Genomic DNA, 18,861 nt, shown 5'->3' on the forward strand with positions numbered 1-18,861 from the left:
GATGGGTTGGGTATTTATATAGATATTCGCCCTCGGAACCCCCCTTGTTATATAATTAATTATTTTAAATAAATCGTTATATTCTTTTATAAATAAAGTAATTCTTAAATAGGATGTCTTTTTCGTTTGCGTTTTAAAATTCCATTTATTTTATTCAGTATTTAGTCGTACTTGATCTTTTTTTGCTAGTTTGAGTTTGTTATTGTTTGGATAAAACCATTGTGAGCTAATGTACTACTCTTCTCGTGCCGGTGCTTAAAATATTTATTCCAATATACATAAAAAAGCAAATTTCATTTTCATAATGTTTTTTTAAAAAAATGATTATGGTGCTGAATTTTAAAAAAAAAAATATCACGATTCAATATTTGTTTTTTGTTATTTAAAAAGCAACACCCCATGTAAATTATAGTTACTTTTAAAATACACCCTGAAATTCATGCATTATCAGAATGTATTATTTTCTGTTTGATTGATGGATAATTGGTGAAAAAAATGGATGAATAATTTCGTTTTTGAGCTTCCAAAAATAAAACAAAAGCTAAACCACTAAATAAAGATGATTGCACCGTTTTACTCACCAATTAGAAAAATACAGATCGAATAAAAACTTTTACAAATTAAATAAATAAAAAAAGATATGAAAATAAAAACTCCACTCAGGATCTCTTGCAAAGCAAGATGAAGTTTGTGACTGTTAAGTTGTAACTCATCATTTCGGCTCCACCCTTTTTTTTTTTTACTTTCTAATATGCACGTACACGCACATTGAACACGAGTTCCATATATGTATATATATATATATATATATATATATAATAATAATAATAAAAAAATTGATCATAAACTATTCTATGTATAATTCACCGAAAAAAACTATTGTATAGATATGTAATGAGTTAAATGTAGATATAGATTATAATTTTATATAGAAAATTTCATTCCCCTTAATTAATAATCTGCCGTTACTATATATATATATATGTGTGAACGAAATATGGATAGATTCTAAAATAAAGATTAAATAATATTTCACCGGTTATGAAATTTTAACGTGCACGCGCTTCACATTCAAAGCTCCATTTGATGCTATGTTTGATATGATTTACTCGGACTCCAAAACGTAATGGATTGTTCTCCTGGTATATATCCACTAATAACCGATCATTTAATTAAATCATTAATGAAAAATCGTTGAGTTAAATTCACAAATTAATTGCCCTAAAATGGATTGGTGACGGGTAAAAAAATAAAGGGATTTCGTGAAACAATATACAAATGCTACATGGATATATATATTAATTGTGGAATATCTATACTCATAAATCACGCAATATTACATTCCTATACTTTTTTTTTTATAAAAATTACATTCCTATACTTGATAATGCGTATTTAGTAGGTGTAAAACATCAAAATTCGTGATGTCTTAAATATATAAGATAGTCTAATTTATATGCCAATTATGTCATGTTATTGACCAATTTTATTCTCCCTTAAAATGAATTGTATATATTGTCTTAGCTATATACACAAAATATTTTAGTATTTAATATTGTTTGACTAAAATAAATTAAACGTTAACGGTTTTCCATATATACCGATCATTAATTAGTTGGCATTGATTGGAGTTTGAAGAAAATTTACACAAAGCATTGTAATATTATAAATGATAATCTAAAGATTTAAATTAAATAAATAAATTAGTAACCGTTCCGTGGGATTGGAGTTTAACGGTTGAGCGCCGCCATGCGCGAGGGATGTGAACTCATGAGTTACGTGGGCGCGTGAGTTTCACTCTCCAATCTCCTTGGATCTATGCTTCTTCGCGTGACATCATATTTGCCGGGCTCCGCTTTCCAAATTTTTTAATTATCTATTTAATTTTGTTATTTCTTCCGATTAATGCGTGTTACAACTGCTTAGTATAGTTTAATACCCAAGTTGATATATAAGCATCATTAAGTATATTATTACATATTGATAAAATGGTACTTTTAGCTAATGCTGTTGAAATCGTAAATTAATTTAAAAAATTATCAATTTTAATCGGAAATTAAAGTTATAATAACATTTATGCACCGGATAACAACGGTCGTTGTTCATGTAAAATACAATAAATGGGACAACTAGTTGTCTTTGATGGCGTGATTTTCGTTATATTAATAGTTGACTAATTCGAAGACCGTTTTAATTACTCTGCTTGGATCACCCATTTGACACTTTCAATGGAATCCTTATTAAAATTACAGACGTGGAAGCAATTAGGTAACCATCCAATGGAATCTTCACATCTGTCTATGCATTTTATTTTTTCAAAAAATATTTTTTTTCTCACATATTATTTTAAATATATTATACACGAAGACTTTAATTTTAAACAACATGACTACTCTAAGAACCCCCAATGTTCGGAATTTAGAATCGACTTAATTTTTTTTTTTTTGCCATGTGTATAAATATACCTCAAGTGGTATTGTTAAAACTTTCCCTTGAATAATAATTTACAAGTGCATTATACTATTCTTTTATTTTTTTTTAATCTAAAAATAATTTAATCAGACAACTATAGTTGTCTACTGTGATTCAAAGGTATATAATATAAATTTCAGTGTAACATTATTATACTCTCTGGTTTGTAGCATATTGTTAATTTTACATTTTCGATTACGTGAATCTGATCTTCCTATATGCAACTGGTATGATGTGATACAAATTTTTTTTATTCAATAACAATATCGTATCTTTTCCACATATATCTTTTTTTATGGCTCACGAATTTATTTTTCGTTGAAATTTATTTGGTAATTTATCACCTTTTTATAATTATTTGTCAAACGTTGTATCTTACCGTAAGATTAAATGAATCAACCTATGAGAAAATCGACCTGTCGGCGTCATAATATAACATTACATCTTATATTATAAGTTTTTTTTCTTTCAAAATCTTATATTATAAGTTTATAAGGTGGCATTTTTTTTTCCTGAATTTAGTATAAATGAACCAGCCGAATAGATTGCAACGTTATTTTGTTTTCCGAATATAGTTAAGGCATTATAGTAAAATGAGTCCTTTTTACGACATTTAGCCAATTAAAGTGATTTGTAGATAACGATTACAAAACTAAAGTTACATCTCGACGTCGTCCCCATCATCACATTGCCTGAACTAGTCATCTATGTTGGGATTTTTAGAGTAAATGAATGGGAATTTAGAATCTCTCAAAAGGATTCATGTTTCATGTGTATTACAAGTATGGTGGAGGAGTTAAATGCTTGTAAAAGACGTGGTATGAATTGGCTAAGTGTTAAAGATACGTCGAAAGAGTTTACGTTCGGTTTTGAACGTGAAAGGTAATCTCAGAAAAAATGGGAGGGCAGCTCGAAAATATGAGCTGGCAGCCTGTTTTTTCTGAGGAATAAAGCTCATAAATAAATGGGCGGTAGCTCGAAAAACCGGGAGGGCAGCCTGTTTTTTCTGAGCAATTCGGAAATAAACGGGCGGGTAGCTCGACAAAACGGGCGGGCAGCCCGTTTTTTCTGAGCAGTTCGGATTTAGCGAAAAATCGCGACCGTTCGGGAAAAACTTCCGATTTCTTCACACCTTTCGACGTTTGAAGTGTTTATTAACACCCCTGGACATCCTAACATGAAATAGAACAAGAGATAACAGATCTAAGTTATTTTTTGAGAGATTTGAGAGCACTTTTGTGGTTGTTCTTGCAAAACACCCACAAAAGCCTTTTGTTCATCTTCTTCTTGCAATTTCTTGTGTTTGTGTTCTTAGTAGAGCAAACTAAGATCACTTCTCTCTTCATTGTATCTCAAAGACGTATTCCGGAAAGTCCTTTGCTCGTATAGGACGGAATAACGTTTTTAGGAAAGTGTATCATGCCTTGAAGAGTTATCCGGTTCCTATTTTCTTTTCTGTTATTGTTCTTTCTTTTTATATCCCAGTTTTTCTAACAATCTATACATATATATATATATATGAGAATTTTAATGCAATATGGTCTGGTTCGATCCACAAGTAATTATATAACAACGTCCCCGTAATAATAAATCAGTTGCTACTATAATGTAATGTAGGTTTCGAAATAGAATGTTCTTTTTGTCTATAGAAAGATTCCTCATAAAATTTTGTAATCGAAAGAACATTCGAAGAATTTTCCTTCTCTGTTACATATTATAACACGGAATTTCAAACAAGTGATGCATTGAGTTGCATATATTTACGAGATATAATCTACAAATGGCCATTAAATTATATAATTATAAGCTAAACTTTGAAATAAATAAATAAATAAATAAATCGACCTTTAGGTAAGTGCTCCAGCCAGGGATTGACCCCCCGTGGGGAAGTCATTCTCCTCGGACACAGATGTATTGTGTGTATCTTCATTGTCGGCTAATATACGGTCGGATGCACGCGATTCGCATGGATCCGTTATTATCAGCCGTCGATGTTTTTCACGGTCGTACGGATTTAAAACGCCGGCCACGTGTCCTGTTCCTGCAAACTTCCAACAGCTTTAATCGCGACAACCCACCCGGCGTGGGTAATTTAGATATGCACACGCGGCGTGTTCACAGAATAAATCGAATTACCAAAATGCCCGTGGTCGAATCCGAGGTTAGGATTAAAGGAAGGATACAATAGTCATTTTAGATAATCAGACGATCACATGATCTGCGTAAACACAAAGCTATCTGGTCCCCGATCTGCTGTGAAGTGTTTGTCGATGCCTTCATCAAACGGTCAGGATCTCTTGTGTCGCACGTTCAGAAGTGCCTGACCGTTGATCTCTCAGCCACAAAAAAAAAAAAGAGGGAAAAATAATTTATATTTAGCACCTTCCTATTAAAAGAATACATCATATTACCGTTGAAAATACCAGAAAAAAACGTCATTTTCCCGACCCAACTCGATCATACACCGTAAATTATGTTCATATCACTCAAATTTGAGAGATATATAATTTATGTACTAATATTTTGTGTGTGCCATTGCTCTCAATGCCCATATGTCTATACATATATATGTGCATGTTGTGGTAATATAATTCTAAATCCGAAAGGAATTTCATATTTAGATGGAGACGCAATTTCCTACATAGGAAGTATATTTATTCACCGTTTGGTCGTCGGAATAGATTGAATAGAATAATATTATATACCATCGATCCAATTGTGATTATTACACGATTCTCTTTTTAATATCTAGTTCGACGTCACACATTGAAAAAATATCATTATTGACCAGTTCAATAAATGAAATACCACCCGCATTAAGAGGAACCGTAAAAATGATGGCTAATGCAGCGTATCAATCTTTATGCATTATAATTAATATTATTGTTATAACTAGTAACTTTATTTTTTGATAATTGGGAAATTCATCGAATATTTAGTCCAACTATATCTTAGAAGAGAATCGAAGAAATTCGGATGAATAACGCTTCTCAAAAGGGGGCTAGCTAGAGAGTAGGTTTGTCATAATCAATATAATGAGTAATGAGATTAGTGACAAGTAAGAGCAATTAGAATTTTATTTATAATCTGAACGAAATGAAATAATATATATATATATATGTCAATTTGTTGGGTGCATCTACATCTACGAGGCGTAGCGTTGTGGGATAAATGTGTTGGTGCATTGCCCTTTTGGAAGGGGCAAAGTTGGCAGTGGAGTAATGGACTCGATCGATCCAATTCGTCAATTATGTTATTGTCATTTTCTTAATTTCCATTTGATGAGGATACCATGCAACTTCGCCTTATATTAATGCCAAGAATGTTTTATGCAAGTGTAAGTGTATATATATGTGCATATAGGCCAATATCACTATATATATAACATTATATAAAATATTATACGCATAACAATACGCTTGAATCATGCCCCATTTTTATTAGTTTTTTAGTTTAATGACTAATATGAAAATTCGAAATCAAATTTTGAACATGTCATGCAAATTTATATCATTTAAATCATTATTCCATAAATTTTCAACAACGATATTAATGTCTAGTTAAAAAAACATTAAAACCTAAAAAGTGTGTATGGTCTATTTTTAGAAGTAATTATTAATTCAATTGTCATATTAAAATTGTGGACGACAGAAATTGGATGTTGATATATGCATAGAGAGCATGTCATATATAATGGTTGTGGGTGATACATACATGGAGCCCAACAATGCACAAATAAAATGAAAAAAAAAAACAATTGGAGTGGGTATAGCTTGGTAGGTAAAATATATAATCATTTAATTTTGTGTAAAACAATTAAATGATCCACTTTTAATGATGCAAATTGCTAGGATTCTTCTATCCTTTCATGATCTGATTGCATAACCATGATTAGAGAGTGATTAAACTATGGCTTAAAAGACTAATTTAATTATAAAGACTAAATTAAAATTTGACTGTCGTCATAGGTACATAGAATCCTTGTACTTGACGAAATTAATATTAATATTAATACATTTGTTTAGATGAATGCAAATGGATTTCTTACAAGTTGCAGGGAATATAACCTTGGAGATATCGAATAGTTCATGAGATAGATATGGTCTTTATGCGATCAAAAGGACCATCATAGAACCCAACCATATACATATATTATAGTTTTATTTAAAAGGCTATACACCGTATCAACCGATTTTTTATTTTTTTAAAGCCGATTTGCTCTCTCGATCTTCTTAACCTACCACGTAAGTTATTTATACAAAAAACTATAAGCTGTGAAAAAAAAAATTAACTGATGATGGCATAGCGACCATATATTTTCTTAAATATGTTTCGAAAAAATGTGTAATTCGACTACTTTAATGACGTACAAAATGAGATAAAAATATACTCGTCGAAGAATATAAAATGTGTGCAAATATTTTGAGATCATATCATATATACAAGGTTTATCTTTATGGTTTAATAAATTAGTTTTGTAGAAATATTATATCGTTTATATAGTGGATATATAGATCGTTTTCTACCGATTTATTTTTTACGATTCTAGATAAATGTAAAAAATAAAATGTAGGTTTAGGATATATATATATATATATATATATATATATACTATGCAGATATTTAAATATTGTTTTTTATATGTTGTATAAATTTATGATACATATTGGTTAATTTACTAAGGTGAAATTTTCCAATTAAGTTAAAAGGCTATATATATTTTATATGCACGATGAGTAACAAGCCCATTAGGAGATCGTGCCCCACTGGCCACGCGACCTTTAGGCCATGCCGCACGTGGTTGGTCGGGTAGCCAATGTCGCCCGACCCGAGCGAGCTAGGTTCCAGTGCATTGCCTACAAACCCTTGACATATATATATATGTCAAAATCATTTTATGTAGATGCATGTATGGTCTACTCCTCGTTATAATTGTAATCGATGACCAGAATGATAATAATAATTTGTCCGCTTAACGACAAAAAAATGTGTCGGTTGTTTAATTTATAAAATCCGCCGCTAAAATCAATCTTGGTTCTTTTCAACGTAAGTTTTTTTTCACTGTTACCGTCCACGAAAATATTATATAAATAACCTTTCATCAAAACAGTTTTTGACAGTCACCTTTGGTTAATAATTAAAACTCTCATGGACAACGGAAACCAAATAACCGCGCAGAATTCATAGTCATGTTACATATGTTTTCATGCACATAATTTGTCTCATGAAGATATCATATATATGTCATTTTTAATGTTTTTACCCGAGCAGGGCATTAACTGGGCTAACCTTTAATTGATATTTTTTTATATAATTTCTTTAATTGATAATTAAAATGGATACGATGCCAAAATCTAATTTTTAGAAAAATCAAGATCGTTCGAAATCGCTTTTATAGGTCAAAAGATTCTGTAATAATTGCAACATGTTGCTTTGAAATTGTTTCTCTTCTCCTTTCTCGAAATATTTATATACGTACAACGAGAGAATATATTGAAGTCTACCTCTACAAATGTTCGTATATACACATATTGACACGAAAAATTTAAAGAATGTTGATACAAATCTATATACAATACTAGAAAATATTTAGTGCACCTCGCCCAGATTTACAGAATCTGTACCTTCCACTACATAAACTAAAATATTGTTTATTGTTTTAATGTAAATGACTTTTGATTTAATAATAATCAAATTTTAATCTAAGGTGATGAGTTTAAATTCAGGATATTTCGTATTGTTTACTAATTCAAAGTATAAAAAATTTCGAATCCTATAAAAAAGAATAGCTACATATATTTGATTCGATTACTGAACTCGCAACACAAACTCAATCATAATCATATTTTCTATGAACATAATTACAACTGAATAATGAAATTAAAGATCAAGATTGATATTTGAAACTTAATTGTTAGAAACAATAGATGCAATTTAATTACATTCTTTACAAGGTAATGCGTAAAGGTGCAACAATTCTTTGAAAGCGTTGACTGTTCTTTCTCCCTCTTTTCTTTTATGCATGGTCAACGTGGCGAGGTTGTTGACTTTTTTCTTTTAGTTTCATGTGCGAGATCTACCAAAGTAAAGATGTAATAATATGCCACAATGTGTTATTTTCATGGAAACGCGAATATGCATATTTAGCATTATTAAATCGACGGAAAAAGAAGAATCTAACAGCTTTGTTCCACTTATTACACTAAAATAAAAAAGTATCTTTCGTACATATGGGAATACATACATACATATATATATAAAAATATACATATATATAAGGGTGTGATTGATATTCTCGTGCGTATACAAGACCTAGCTAGTGGCAAATCAGTATAGTAATCCATGGTTTTCCTATATTGTTGCATGAATCCTATATACAATCATGAAAATAAATAAAATTATGAGAAATAACAAGATTTGTACTCACTATTGTAAAGAATACAGAGGATTTCTTTTTCTTTAAAGTTCGTAGATATCGTATCCCTCGGTGTAGCTATGGAGATTTGATTCTGATAGAAATGTTTCTGTAGTCACACGTACCACTTGCATGTATGCATACGTGACAGTGTCATTAATTAATTGAAATTTTTAATCTCATTTGATCAAACGAATCCAAGTCCAATTGTTTTAGAGATTACAGGAATATCTATTGTGTTCAATTTTTTTGTTATGACTTTAATTATGCTATCTTTTTATTTCCGAGAAAATCATTATATAAGGAAAAATAGAATATTTTCCTCTCTGCATGCATGGCCAAATCATAGTCACTTATTATTCGCGACAACATGAATAAAATATAGTCACCGTTAAACATATACGACATAAAATTTGAAAAACATGTCAATAAGAAACAATTATAGATTCTTCAATTTTTATCCTTTTTACTATAAATTTCGGTTTTTTTTTGTTTAATACATCTTCCACGATATCCTTCTAAAAACATGTAACAAAATCTTTGGTCCTTTTTTTAATAAAACCCAAATCCCAGAAATTCAAAATGTGTCACATCCCCCTTCTAATCTTATTTTACGTATTATAATATTATATTAGTCCAACATTCTACATAAAAAGGAGGAGGAAATATTGTAACTCAAATCATGTGCGTCATTCATAACATAACGTTTATTCCTACCAAAAAAAGAAAAATCACACCGTAATCTCGTAACTTCTAAACCAAAGAAAGTATATATCAATGGGAATTAGTCTTATGTCCTAATAGTATTATTAATGATATATATATATATATATATATATATATATATATATCATAAATGTTTGGATGTTGCTCCTCAGGTAATATAGGGTTGAATGTCTAACTGGTAATCTTCAAAAGTAACAGGTATTTGGAAGGTATTGGACACTTGAATAAAAAAATATAAAAAAGGAATTAGGAGTAAATATATTTACATATAAAGAATATGTTGTGAATATATGTGTCGCGAGACCATGTCTACAGGCTACAGCCCGTGCTAGTTGGCACATAGCTCTATATTCCTTCAAGTTAATATTATAATGATCGACGTGATCAATAAAACTTCTATTTACCAAGTCGCAGTTACATCATGAAATTCCATTACAATAAAGGGCTGAATCAGAACCTTTTGACTGTCTTTATCATTTTTGAAAAATAAAAAAAGAAAGGATCTTTGATTTTGAATTTATCAAACAAGACAAATCACCAGCTATATATATGTAATTTTATAAAACTTTTGAAGGCGATGGAATGTACCCTGATTACAAATATAAAACTCTGTATTGGATATAAATTACATGTGTGATTAGTCAATGTAAATGTGGTTTATATGTTATATTTACCTATTTAACATCATATACCATATGTTCCATGAAATTAATAACTCTTCAATTGGTTTGTACGTGTGTTTTATCCGTCACGGATCCATACACCGGACTACTAAATGGGCCTAAATATAAAGGCCCATTAAATGATGGGCTTTAGTATGTATGGGCTTTAGTAGTTTTATGTTTGAGTTTTGCAGATAAAACGACGTCGTACTGTTTGGACAATGGCGATTCCGGAGAGAACGAGATTTACCCACAAGATTGAGAAGACCACAAGATCTTCGATTTGAGTGATAATGGTGAAAAGCCCAAACCTTGGAGAAAATTTCGGTTTTGGAGATCTAAATTCTTCAGCAGAATCATTGTGGAAGATTGTTGAACATCATGATCCGGCCAAAGAGTGAGGAGTTACTTTGGGTTTTCTTCTTTTCTTTTTAAACCGCTGTAACATGCTCGTTTCCAGAGAAAACTTTGTTCTGCGGCCGTAATCTTGGCTTTTAGTTCTATCCCCGTTCCAATTGTGTTGCTGGATCTGATTCTGATGGATTATGGCAGATTTTAGGGTTCCAACTTGTTTCATGCGTTCGTGATTGGAGCACTGTTCGAACAGAAAACGTATCTCTGATACGGAATCTCCTTTTGATCATATGCTGCTGTTTCTGGGCTTTCCTCAATTTGGGCAAAGAAAAAATCTTTCCTTTTGTCTCTCTGAGTTAAATGTTACAGTGTGTGCCTTTGATGGTGTGCCCGTCTCACTGTACTGCAGCCGCTAATGTTCCTAAAAGTTCTCGATCTCATCCTTCTCTCTCTCGAATGTGATCCACTTGGGATTTGTGTGCGTTGTAGTGGTTTTGATCTCATTTTATCACATGTCTTAACTCTCAGATCAAGTGCTTGTCTGCGTTTCCTTTTCTGGCTGTCTTAAAATGAGTTTCAGATCATGTGACGCTTTCTGACACTCTGCCCCTTGATTTTATTATCATTCTTCCCACTTTCTGACCTGACTTTGGCTACAACTGACCTGACTTTGGCTACAACTGCTATGAAAAACACTAAAGAGGAACAGCAACAGAACGAACTACGACTATCAGAGATGCTTTATTCTCTAGCAGAATTTGTACACAAACTCTATGGATTGATGGGTGTGTAGGGAGCAGTTTCAAGCTCAAAACCCTGCAAAAGTCCTGAGATCGAACTAACTCTTCAGTATCGTTTGCTTGATCCATGTGATAAACATTGGCCGAAGATATTTTGGTGAATGCTCGGAGTTGTCTCCATTCCTCAATACTCTGTTCAAAGCCTCTTGTTCCATATTGTGAAGATTGTTTATTTTTTCGAAGTTTCAGGACCAGAAATCCCACCATGGGTAGTTGCTGCTGGATTGGTCCAAAAGGGCATCTGACTTGAAACCTCCCCAGTCGTCGGATGATGTCAAGCTACTGTCAGCTGGTTCCACCATGCCCATAAGGTCTGGATCTTCCTCGAACCCGAAATACTCAGTCTTGATGTTGTCGTCGTCCGACAAAACCCCTGGTCCGTTCTCATACTTCCCCGGCTTCACTTCGGTTTGATACCGAGTGTTCTCGCCGTTATCCGACTCATGGTCCGTGCTGCTCAGTGCCACCCCTTGCCCATAACACTGCCCTTCCTCAGTTTTCTGCATCAGCTCGTTCAGCCTCTGCAACTGCACATACATAAGGGTGTTCTCTCTGTAAGTTTCTGTCTGAAATCGTTGTTTTTTCTATATCAATATCTATCACATACCTCAGAGACCAAAGCCTGCTTTTCTTTCTTCAGGGCATCGCACTGTGAAGCCAAGTTGTTGTAATTAGCTCTGAGAATGTTGTACTCCTTCTCGAGCTGCTTCGATTTCCAACGTGCCCTCTTGTTCTGGAACCATATAGCCACCTGTCTTGGTTGCAGCCCGAGCTCACGGGCCAGTTGCACCTTCTTCCTGGGTTCGAGCCTTGTCTCCGACTCGAACATGAGCTCCAGCGACTTTATCTGTTCATCGGTGAACCTCCTCTGGTTCTTGCACTTCTTCTTCTTCATGGCCATGGCGCCGAGTTCGTTGATACAGCTGAAAGGGTCTGCTGTCATCCCCGGAATTGTCGCCGGAGAATATTCCCCTCTCTCCGACATGGAAGTCTTCGAATCTCGGAGCTGTTTTTTTTTTTTTATGTCTGATGGAAGAACTTTCCGGTGTTTCAAGTTCTGGAAGGAAGAGGATTTGGATTTTTTTTAATTGGAATCTCGATGCTTGTGATATTAGCCCCTTTATATACAAATGAATGCGTTACAATTTTTATAAATTATGGTTTATATCTCAATTTCTTTGGGGTCCCGTAAGTACTGTGTTTTCCTTTTCCTTTTTTATTTTACGCTTTTATCCTCTCTTTTTTCCATTCAATCAATTTTTTTTAATCAATTAATTTCCACAAATTTGTGGCTCGAGATGTAGCAATGAAACTTGGCTCCTTCTAGAGCCGTCTCTTTCGCTCGTTTAGTCGCGTTTCAATCCATGTAATTGCAAACTTATCATCAATTATCATATAATAATTGAAATAGCATTTTTTTTTGTAGATAATTTAGATCTAATGTACAATCAAACAGACTTTGTGTTTTGTTTATCCAATTCAAAGCAAAGTTTATATTCATAAGGGTAAAACCCATAAAATAATATCAGAGTTCAAGTTATTAGGTTTACACTTGTACACGTCTCCATGCATACGTAGTCTTGTACACATGACATGCACAGAAAATCGACTTCTAACATAATTTTTAACATATTTATAAGGAAATTGTGGTGTATTAATTTTTATTATGGTGCAACGGATTTCGCATAATTCACATCTATCAACGTACGACGACTGTTAATTGCTACGTATTTGAAAACCATTAGGATAATCTTATATATTGTATCGATTCCTTTGTCCTCACTCTATTCAAGGTCGGCTGCGTGGAAAACGTTCTAACATATATATGACCTGTCGTTATATATTTTTTTAATCGAGTATTATTAACCTTGATAATTGAATTAATAAAAAAAATTTGCCTATGATTTTCATGGACCGTCGGGTTCATTTCACCGTAAATGTGCAACTTTTTTTTCTTTTATAAGCAGTCGCTTGTCCGAATATGTAACTTTTTTTTAATTTTATTTTTATGTTTTTGATTAGTCTAAGGTTACATTCGCTTTGCTTGTGGGATGGGAGATCTCTTTTGACTAATTAACACGACAACAAATTGCATCGGGCCACCTGTAGGATCTTACGGCGGCTTCATGGATTAATGGAACGTCATTTCTTCCAATTTTCCTCCTTGAAACAATTTATGAAACCCTAATAAATTACTGAAATTTTCAAAATTAATTGGATTGATTATAATCAAAATGCATTCCATTATAAGGTTAGGAAAAAAAATTTGAGTTCCATATTCTCATGCTTTTCTTCAAATGGCTTGATTATATACAACGATTAAAAAAATTGTAAATAAAGTTATGTATCTAACACCATAAAATATGTTATATTTCCCGCAATATATATTCGTTTCCGAATAACAAGCAAGCGGTCTAAGACGAGAGAAGTTGTGAAAAAAAAAATGAGAAGCAAATTTTATAAGAATTTAATGTTTTTTTCAAACAAAACGAAAATTTTTAGTGGGCTAAAGAATTTAGAGGAGAAGCTGTCCAAATCGACCAATAGGAAATTGCCACCTGGATCTGGAAATTGTCAGAGATCTTTGCTTCGGGAAAATCCAACTTGATAACGGGTGACGTGGCATTCGATTTGTGGTTGTGCCTGAAGATTTGCCCGACAGAAAACCACACGTGTCGTGGTTAACTTAAATATCGCGGTTCCTGATAAGATCCGTAGGAAATGACAATTCTTTTTTCCTTTTCCTCAAGAATTATTTTTAATTAATTTATTTATTTTTAAAAAACGATAAAGACTAGGTGCCTTGTTCCTCTTTGCCAAGCCCCTCGCACTGCCGCGTGTCCTTGTTACGTTTGTTAATTCAAATCATAAATGAACATAGTATGTGAATACTAACTACTTAACCATATATAAATATGCAATTGTTACATGATCATGTCATTTAATAAGAATTAGGAAACTGTATACGAACTCCCATAATTATATAAAATAATAAGTAGGACTTTGAACGTGTTCATGGTGAGAAGACGACGTTGACTCTTTATCTTCCCACCATTCTTTCGGAATTTTTCCCACGGCCCATTTCATATGCTTTAGCTTTGAACTTTTCGGAGATCTATATGTATTCTTGCATGTAAATTTCCGCAATTTTGTTTCAAAACCCACGATTTTTTTAGTTTACCAATTTAATCAATCCAATTATAATTTTAAATAATATAATTAAACTTGTCGTACATAGAGATTCTATGTATAGTTTTCATATCGTATTATTATTTCGACGGAGTGGGTCTACTTGGAATGTCGGCCAATGAAGTGTCGACATTTTCACCGCCCAAAAGTATATATTTATTGATAAAATGCTAAAAAAAACGAAAATTATCATACTACTCAGGGTCGATGTTCATCGCTATCATGCACCGTGACAATCAATTATTATATTTATTTATCAAGAGAATATAATATTTTATATTATCTATCACATGCAACTCTAATGGCCAACAATTATACCCTACACCTTTAACTACTACGTAAAGCAATCAATGGAAGGAAGAAAAAAAAAAGCAGTTCGGCGTTTTTTTTAACGAAATAAAGTTAATAAACACATAGTTTGCTAAATATAATTACGCGTATAAATCATTAAATCCGACCAACACCCCCCAAATTAATGGAACTCAAATAATTTGGTTAAAGGGATATAAAAAAAACAAAAGATAGAGAGGAGTAGCTGGACATGGACGGTGAATGATACGACGTTAATTTTATCCGTATTATACGGTCTTATGGTCATTTTTATATCATTTCCTCTCTACGTGGAACACATATATCTACAGTGCATAATATACATATACATCGTATACAGTGCATATATATGTTTGTTCATGAAGAAACGTGATAATAGAACAGTTCTTAGCCACTCGTCTTGAATTACATACAATATATATATATATATATGAAGTAAAACATTCGATCTCCTACTCATTACGTACGGGATTCCTCGGCAAATATAACGGTACATTTTCCTTGGTAAATAATAGTATATATTAATTAAACGTCGTACATTTTCCTTGGTATACGTGTGTGTATGTTTTTGGATATTATTTATCATGTAATGGATGCGCCATGTTTTTATTTAACGGTGTAAATAGTGGACACGTAGTGCCACGTGACCGTAATCTCAACGTCGAGATGGAAACCGGAGTTTAGGCGACACAACGAAAGAAGAGGGTCATGGTGTTGACGCTGTCGGACCCAACCCGCTGTTTTTTTTTTTTGATACATTTTTATGCGATCAAAAATTTAATGTCACGTGCCTCTTTTTGATCCACTCCCTTAATTTACCTCCAGGAATCACCACCCCTTCTGTTTGTTTCTTTTTTTATATCCATTATCTTAACGATATAATAAAATTCGATGGAGCTAACATATAGTAATTTACATGAACGTAAGTCATAACCACAACATTGACACATGCATATATTCACATGTACCGGTTATAAATACATTTTGTGACCTTGATATATATATATATATATATATATTGTTATTGTTATTGTAAATTACCAAAATCCTCTTTTTTTTTGTTGGGCTGGCAGTAAAACTGGGAATTACTTGCAGCATTTAGATGGGCCATCTTTGTTTTGTCATTAGGCCCATTTGTCATTGAAATATGAACATACCGAAAAGCCATTAGGCTCGTTTGACTTTCTTTCAAGTTGCAGACCCAGGTCCAACGGCTAGGTTTCTTGAAATGAATTATTATTTTTTAATATAAATTGTGAATTCGACTATACAAATAGATAGGTTACATATATATATATATATACACACACATGTGTGTATATATATGTATGGAGTTTTCGAGGAGATGGTAAAAATAACAGTGACATAAGATTGACAAGTTGGGTGTCTCATCAATGGACCTTCCTATGGGTCTCTCTTAATATAACTTCCAGCTGCTGCGAAAAACCTTCTTCCCCGCTGCCTTGAGATCCACACTCTTTTTTTTTTGGCTCATTTCATTGCTTTATTTTATTTATTCTATAAATTATTCACTCCGCTTTCAAAAGATTTGTGTTTTAGATTTTATCACACTTTTTAATAAAATTTTAAGAAAAATCATATATACCCTTATTAAATAATATTTTTATTAATTATCTATTCAATCTAAATGTTTTTAAATATAGGTAAAATTAAAAACTTCACTAAAAAATTGTATAAAAAATGTAAAACGACATGTATTTAGTAACAAAAAAAAAAATTCTAAAACGACATATATTTAAAAATGAATGGAGTATTATATTATCCTCGTCACATTTGTTTTCGAATAATTCACCGGTAACAGAATATTTGATACATTTATTATGTGTTCTTGTTTTTATTTTTACTTAATTGTATAGTATTGTATCATCATGCATATATATAATAAATATATTTTCATCTACTATGTATAAACATGAAAATTTACCAAGTTCCCCAAAATCGAAATACTATTTATTCACATGCGTCGATGATTGTTTAGAAGTCAAATTTCCAGCATATTTTATTTAGAGAGAAGTTGATCATAGCCATAATTATACAATATAATAATATCAAAATTATATTTTCCGGTCTTTCCCCACTTTGACCAACCAAACAAAGGTAAAACAAAACAAAAATAAACAAAGGAAAAAGTGAATGAGTTGGAATCTCTCTCAATCGAGGAGCAGAGGGAGAATTAAATGCAAAGGCAGAGAATACGAACAAAGAGGCATTAAATGCCTTTGTACTCCACATTCATATTTCGCTAATTACCATGCTACCCCCTATTTTCCGTCATTGATCCTAATTTTCCGCCATTTTTATTAAAAAACCCTAATTTAATAACATTATTATTAAAAATCATAAAGAAATTGAATCTCTGTGTCACCATTTCTACCCGGACTTTCTACTTGTTACACGGCGATTTTTTTTTTTTTAAAGTCTTTTCGTACGGCCATGCGAATATAGGAGATAAGCGTTAGTTTTTGTATAGGGGATCCATGGATTTACATTTTAAGTTATTATTTGAATTGGCCATGCGATATATGATAACAAGTAATTGTATCGTGCTTAATTTGTTCCACTCTAGTAGCCGAGGCGTTACTTATTCTTCTCGTTGAAATGGGTACGATACAATGTTATTTAAAATGTGAATCTATTTGAAAACAGCTGCCGAGTTTAAAGCCTCGAAAGCAGTAAGTGCTACACTTCGAATAACAACAATAGTTTATTGGGTAGAATATAAAAATTAAGTATAAAGTTTTTGAATAAAAGAAAAGGAATGTACGAGTGGACAACGTGGGTTCGGATATGCAGGGATTTGACATTTACGTCTTGTTCCTCTCTCCTTCCCCGTCTCTCTCTCTCTCTCTCTGCGACACAACTCTCGAAGACTGTCAAAACGTTGAAATCTGTAGCCGGAATCGTCTTCTCCATTTGTCATTCTCATGCACAGTATATATACGTATTTACCTTACGTACGTAATACGTATATACACATGCATACATGATGGTTTATGTATATTTATGTACATATACCAGAAACACCTATGCACGTCTTTGATATGTGTGTTGACACAGGGAACTCATGAAGTTGCTTGGACATTAGCAAGCTAACTAATGTTGCAGCACATGTCGCGGGCACTCTACTCTTTTTTTAAAAAATAAATAATTTTGTTATCTTTTCTTTATATATCTATATATATATTTATTTATTTCCCCTGTACTGATGTACCAAATGTATAAGATCAACGCATTAATGCGTCTCGTATTGTTAATGCACCACAACGGTCCACATACATATTTCCATAAATATGCATAACGCTCCTACAGAATCTAAAAGTGCTCAGACAAAACACCAACTTGAAAAGAAAAACACTAAGCGTGATTTCTAATCAGGTTTGTAATTTATTTTTCTGCCGTTTGGTTATAAAATGACCGTATGCCATTTAATCATATAATATACGTTTAAAAATTATTAAGGAGATAAACAGACATAATAAAGCTGTGGATATTGGATGAAAAGAAACTTTTTACATACACAAAAGTCCTTAATGGAAAAGCTAATTTTTTCTCCCACTTTTAATCGTCTGACGTGTAAATAATTACCTTGACATTTGACTATATTTATATATATGTTTGTGTGTGTGGAAATTTTTTCCGGTTTAAGGAAAATTTAACATTTTCTTTAACCGGAATCTGCTGACCTAATTACTGCATAATAAGAAACATAACAGGCAGTTCATTTAAGTGTTTTTGCGTGAAAATCATGAACCCGAACAGTGCTAATTACTGCATCCTTTTTTTGGTTAAGGGTGATTTTATATATAAATCGGTTTTCGATGACATCATCTTCGTTATGTGGAATCATAAACAATACTCTCTCTCTCTATCATGGATTCACGAACCACGATAA

The 18,861-nt window shown here is 32.3% G+C and overlaps 1 protein-coding gene and 1 long non-coding RNA gene across 2 annotated transcripts; one reads left to right on the forward strand and one right to left on the reverse strand.

Annotated features, from left to right (window-relative positions):
* Window positions 1-10,219: 10,219 nt before the first annotated feature.
* On the forward strand, window positions 10,220-11,331 carry LOC104817391. Its single transcript, XR_772520.1, has 2 exons — window positions 10,220-10,672; window positions 10,828-11,331. It is a non-coding gene; the product is annotated as an uncharacterized LOC104817391 (long non-coding RNA).
* On the reverse strand, window positions 11,216-12,502 carry LOC104817390 (homeobox-leucine zipper protein ATHB-7-like). Its single transcript, XM_010546568.2, has 2 exons — window positions 12,037-12,502; window positions 11,216-11,956 (listed from the first exon to the last, which is right to left on the reverse strand). The coding sequence occupies exons 1-2, from the start codon at window positions 12,412-12,414 to the stop codon at window positions 11,615-11,617; spliced, it is 720 nt and encodes a 239-aa protein (XP_010544870.1). The 5' UTR covers window positions 12,415-12,502; the 3' UTR covers window positions 11,216-11,614.
* Window positions 12,503-18,861: the final 6,359 nt, after the last annotated feature.

The sequence above is a fragment of the Tarenaya hassleriana genome, unplaced genomic scaffold (assembly GCF_000463585.1).
Source record: "Tarenaya hassleriana unplaced genomic scaffold, ASM46358v1 Cleome27, whole genome shotgun sequence".
In the NCBI taxonomy this organism is placed as follows: Eukaryota; Viridiplantae; Streptophyta; class Magnoliopsida; order Brassicales; family Cleomaceae; genus Tarenaya; species Tarenaya hassleriana.

Bases quoted from the DNA above. Each gene is read 5' to 3' on its own strand.
- LOC104817390 (XM_010546568.2), bottom strand. From the start codon at position 12,414: ATGTCGGAGAGAGGGGAATATTCTCCGGCGACAATTCCGGGGATGACA. The intron at 11,957-12,036 runs GTATGTGATAGA...ATGTATGTGCAG, and splicing joins AGCAGGCTTTGGTCTCTGAG to TTGCAGAGGCTGAACGAGCT.